At 38.5% G+C, this 4,160-nt stretch overlaps 1 protein-coding gene across 2 annotated transcripts in view; it reads right to left on the minus strand.

The window, feature by feature from the left end:
* Brip1 (BRCA1 interacting protein C-terminal helicase 1) overlaps nucleotides 1–4,160 on the minus strand; it is a 137,931-nt gene that overhangs the window by 124,871 nt on the left and 8,900 nt on the right. For both annotated transcript variants that reach the window (XM_021212802.1, XM_021212801.1), the window contains exon 3: nucleotides 2,719–2,892. In XM_021212802.1, the coding sequence (XP_021068461.1) occupies nucleotides 2,719–2,892 (174 nt within the window). The remainder of the gene's footprint in view (nucleotides 1–2,718; nucleotides 2,893–4,160) is intronic.

The raw sequence follows: 4,160 nt of genomic DNA on the forward strand, positions 1-4,160 counted from the left end.
AAAAAAAAAAGAAAGAAAGAAAGAAAGAAAGAAAGAAAGAAAGAAAGAAAGAAAGAAAGAAAGAAAGAAAGAAAGAAAGAAAGAAAGAAAGAGAAAAAAAAAAGAAATATAACTGCAAGTGCTGGGAATATAACTCAGTAGAGCAGTTGCCTGGCATGTGGGAAGCTTTAGGTTCAGTGCCTAATGCCAAGGACCCTGACAAAACATGCAAATTGAGTCCCTCAAGACTCCACAAATGTTACTTCAGTTCCATGAAAACCTCATGCTCCTGTCCTACTGAGCTTCATCATATCACTAGGCTAGAAATACTGTTCATAGAATAAACTCATATAATGTCTTAATCTCACAACCCTGAAAGCTCATTCTTAAAACCACCAAAACCCTCATAACTACTAAATTATTAAAATTACTCCCATTTACAAAAGTGAAGAGTAAATTTTAAAGAAAGTTGTCCAATATATAAAGTTAATTTACAGATCTTAGGTGCAATAGATTTGCCGTTTTACTTCACCACCCTACAACTTCAGGCCTGACAAACACAGCATCCTGTTTCCTGGAACTATGGCAAACACATTTCCTTTTCCTCAATGGCCATAACACTATTTTTCACTATCCTATACATTAGGTCTTCCCATTTCCTCTGTACCTTTTCTTAAAGGCACCTCCTTCCTCTGTTCCTATACTCATTTTTTCCACTTCTGTGGTTTGAATCCCTTTTACAGCCCTTTATTACACTGAGTCCACACAATGACCAGATAGCATGAAAATCAATATAAGTGAAGCAGTGCCTTGACTGAAAAGATTTACAGGCTACTTACAGGGTAGAAAGATCTACAGAAGCAGGTCCAACAATTTGAGCCTATAAATACAGAATGGAATCTATACCATATGCCAGGTCTTTTCAAGTGGTTTTGTTCGTGTTTGGCAAAAGAATGCACGTGTATGTTCAATGCACATGTGCACAAGTCCATGTGTGCATATTCATGGAAGCAAGATGTTTTTCATGTGGGGGTGGGGGGTGTGGGGAGGTGTGGATACAGTGTCTATTATTGAATGTGGAGCTCACTGATAAGCTAAACTAACTAACAAGCAAGCTCCAGGAATCCTGTCTTCACCTCTTCAATGCTGGAGTTGGATTCACAAGAGTAAATTCAGATTCTGTTTTAGACTCATTTTATTATTTTTGATTGTGTACATGCACAAGGGTGTAGGTGCCCACAGAGGACATGAGTGGTAGGAACTGAACTCTGCTCCCAGGAAGAACAGTTCTTGCTCTTAACCTCTGAGCCATCACTCCAGCTCCCACACTCGGATTTTTAAGTGGGTGCTGGGGAAACAGATTCTGGTCCTCATGTTTGCACAGCAGACATTTTAACAAATGAACAGTCTTTCTGAACCCAGAATAGGAATGAAATTTTTTTGTTTCCCATTGCATAAAATGTTGTTTATACTGTTAACTATGCAATATGAGCATCTGAAAAAAACAAAGAGGTAAATAAGTTTTAAAATGCTTTAATTTTAAAAATACCTTGTTGATAAAAAAAAAAAACCAACACAAAACAGCTGAGGTTTTAGAAAACCATGGTATCAACAAACGTGTTCAATTACCAGTTCCACAGACTTTTGATTTGAGAAGAATACAACATTCACACAAAGTACAATAAAGTAAGGTATGCCTGCATTACTGAGAGAGGGCTAGAGGAAATAGCACAAAAATGGAAAAACTGCTAGCATTATCTACCACAGCTGATACAATGTACGTGCTATACCACTCCATTCCTAAGCATGAATATAACAGAAAATATCTGTTTGTACTCATGCAAATGAGAAAGTCCATCATACTAAACAAAAGTGGAAACAACCCAATTATCTGACAACTACAGACTAGATGAATATATCCTGGTATATTAATACAAGAAAACAGTATACAGGAAAAAGTGAAATAATAAAAACAATATATTCTCACCAATATAATATCAAGTAAAAGACAGACATAAGATCACATATAAAATTCCACTTCCATAAAGAAGCAAAGTTCATCAATGGTGACAGACAACAACACAGACAAAATACTGGGAAAAAAGAAAAAAAAAAGGTTTAACCCAGCAAATATCTCAGTAATTAAAGTGAGAACACAAAAAGTTCAAGAGTTTTTAAGCAGTCAATGTTGCAGTAAAAATTATTCCAGTAGGACACACTGTTCAGTTCAAAACCCATGCTTTGACATGAATGACGCTTGAAGGTCTGTCATCAGCAGCAACAATAAGTAATTTAAATTAAAGGATTTTTGAGAGACTTGCAGTCAAGACCTGAGTTCAATCCCCAGGACTCACATGGTGGGAGGGGAGAACGCACAGCAGCAAGTTGTCCTCTGGCAACCATGAGAGTGCTGTAGCACACATACCCATCCATACACACACACACACACACACACACACACAGAGAGAGAGAGAGAGAGTAAAAATAAATAAATAAATAAATAAATGCAATTTTAAAGATAATTTCAGGGGGACTTGAAAGTCCAGCTCCGGGGCCTTTGAGGCCATCGGGCACGCACATGCTACACAGACAAAATACTCATACAAACAAAATAGATCATTTTTTAAAAAAAGAATATTAGAGAAATTAGGTAGAAATATATAATAATAATAGCTAAATCCATCCTAATGAAGCTTCCCAGCAGTAATAACGCCAACAGACACAACAACTATAACTTACCTTGACAGGGTGATGAGACTCCATTTCTTCCAGAAGATGGTTTGCTTGGACTACTGAAATGAGGTGAAGTGTCCAGGTTTGTGTCGCTGTACGTAAAACTCTTTGAATGGCATGCACAAGAACATGAAGATGGCGCCTCGGGCTTTTTATTCAGCCCCTCATCCACTGGCTTCTCTAAAAACAAAACAAGACACCTTCTACTTTCAATACAACTAACTAACTGAATAGTAACCTTCCCTTCAGCTAAAGTAAGCAACCACCACAGTTCCCAAGGATTGGAAGTTTCTCAGGTTTCAAGATAAAACTAAGAAAAACAATCTCGAGCAGGAAATGGGGGCGCACACCTTTAATCCCAGCACTCGGGAGGCAGAGGCAGGCGGATTTCTGAGTTCGAGGCCAGCCTGGTCTTCAGAGTGAGTTCCAGGACAGCCAGGGCTACACAGAGAAACCCTGTCTCGAAAAAAAGTAAAACAATCTCTCTGAACCTTATCCTACAGTATCAAATCAAAACAGGAAAAAAAGCTACGCCTGTAATATGTACAGAAATGTTACCAATTTATAAACTACAAAAATATAACAATAAGGATTAATAATGTAACTAAAAGTACACCATTCTTGTATTTGCTCTTAATGAGATTTATTTCAAAATCAAACAAAAAAGGATTGAAACAAACATGGGAAGTTCATTACTGCTGTTTCCCTAAGGGAAGAATTTGAAATTGCAGTATCCTCAGTAATAAAGATAAGGCTTATCACTATCCACACTATACTTCTTTTTTGAGACAGAGTCTCTCTACAAAGCCCTGGCTGTCCTAGAACTCACTAAGTAGAAGATGCAGGCCTCAAACTTGCAAAGATGTTCTTGCCTCTGCCTCCTGAGTGCTTGGCATTAGAGGTGTCCACCACCACATCCAGGCTTACATTATACTTCTATTTCAATCAGAAACACTCCAGCCAGAGAAGCGGTGGCTCACACCTTTAGTTCCAAAACTCAGGAGGCAGAGACAGGGGAATCTCTGAGTTCAAGGCCAGCCTGGGATACAGAGTGGGTTCCAGGACAGTCAGGGCTACAGAGAAACCCTTCCTCAACAAACAATAACAAAATCAAACAGAAACCATGTATCACCTACACAATCTGATTCAAGTATCAGAGTACATTTTAAAACAATATTCAAATCCTATAAAAAGGTAATTAAGATACTTAACTGTCACTTTTAAAATTATAATATGGGGGCTGAGAGATGGCCTGGAAGGGGTTCAGTCCCCAGCACCCACATGGCTGCTCACAATCATGTCACTCCAGTTCCAGATGATCCAATGCGTTCATCTGGGCTGCTTATGCACCGGGCATGCATGTAGTACAAGAAAATACACTCACACCAAACCCAGACACTATTGCATATGCCAGCAAGATTTTGCTGAAGGGACCCTGATATAGCTGT

The sequence above is a fragment of the Mus pahari genome, chromosome 14 (assembly GCF_900095145.1).
Source record: "Mus pahari chromosome 14, PAHARI_EIJ_v1.1, whole genome shotgun sequence".
NCBI classification, from domain to species: Eukaryota; Metazoa; Chordata; class Mammalia; order Rodentia; family Muridae; genus Mus; species Mus pahari.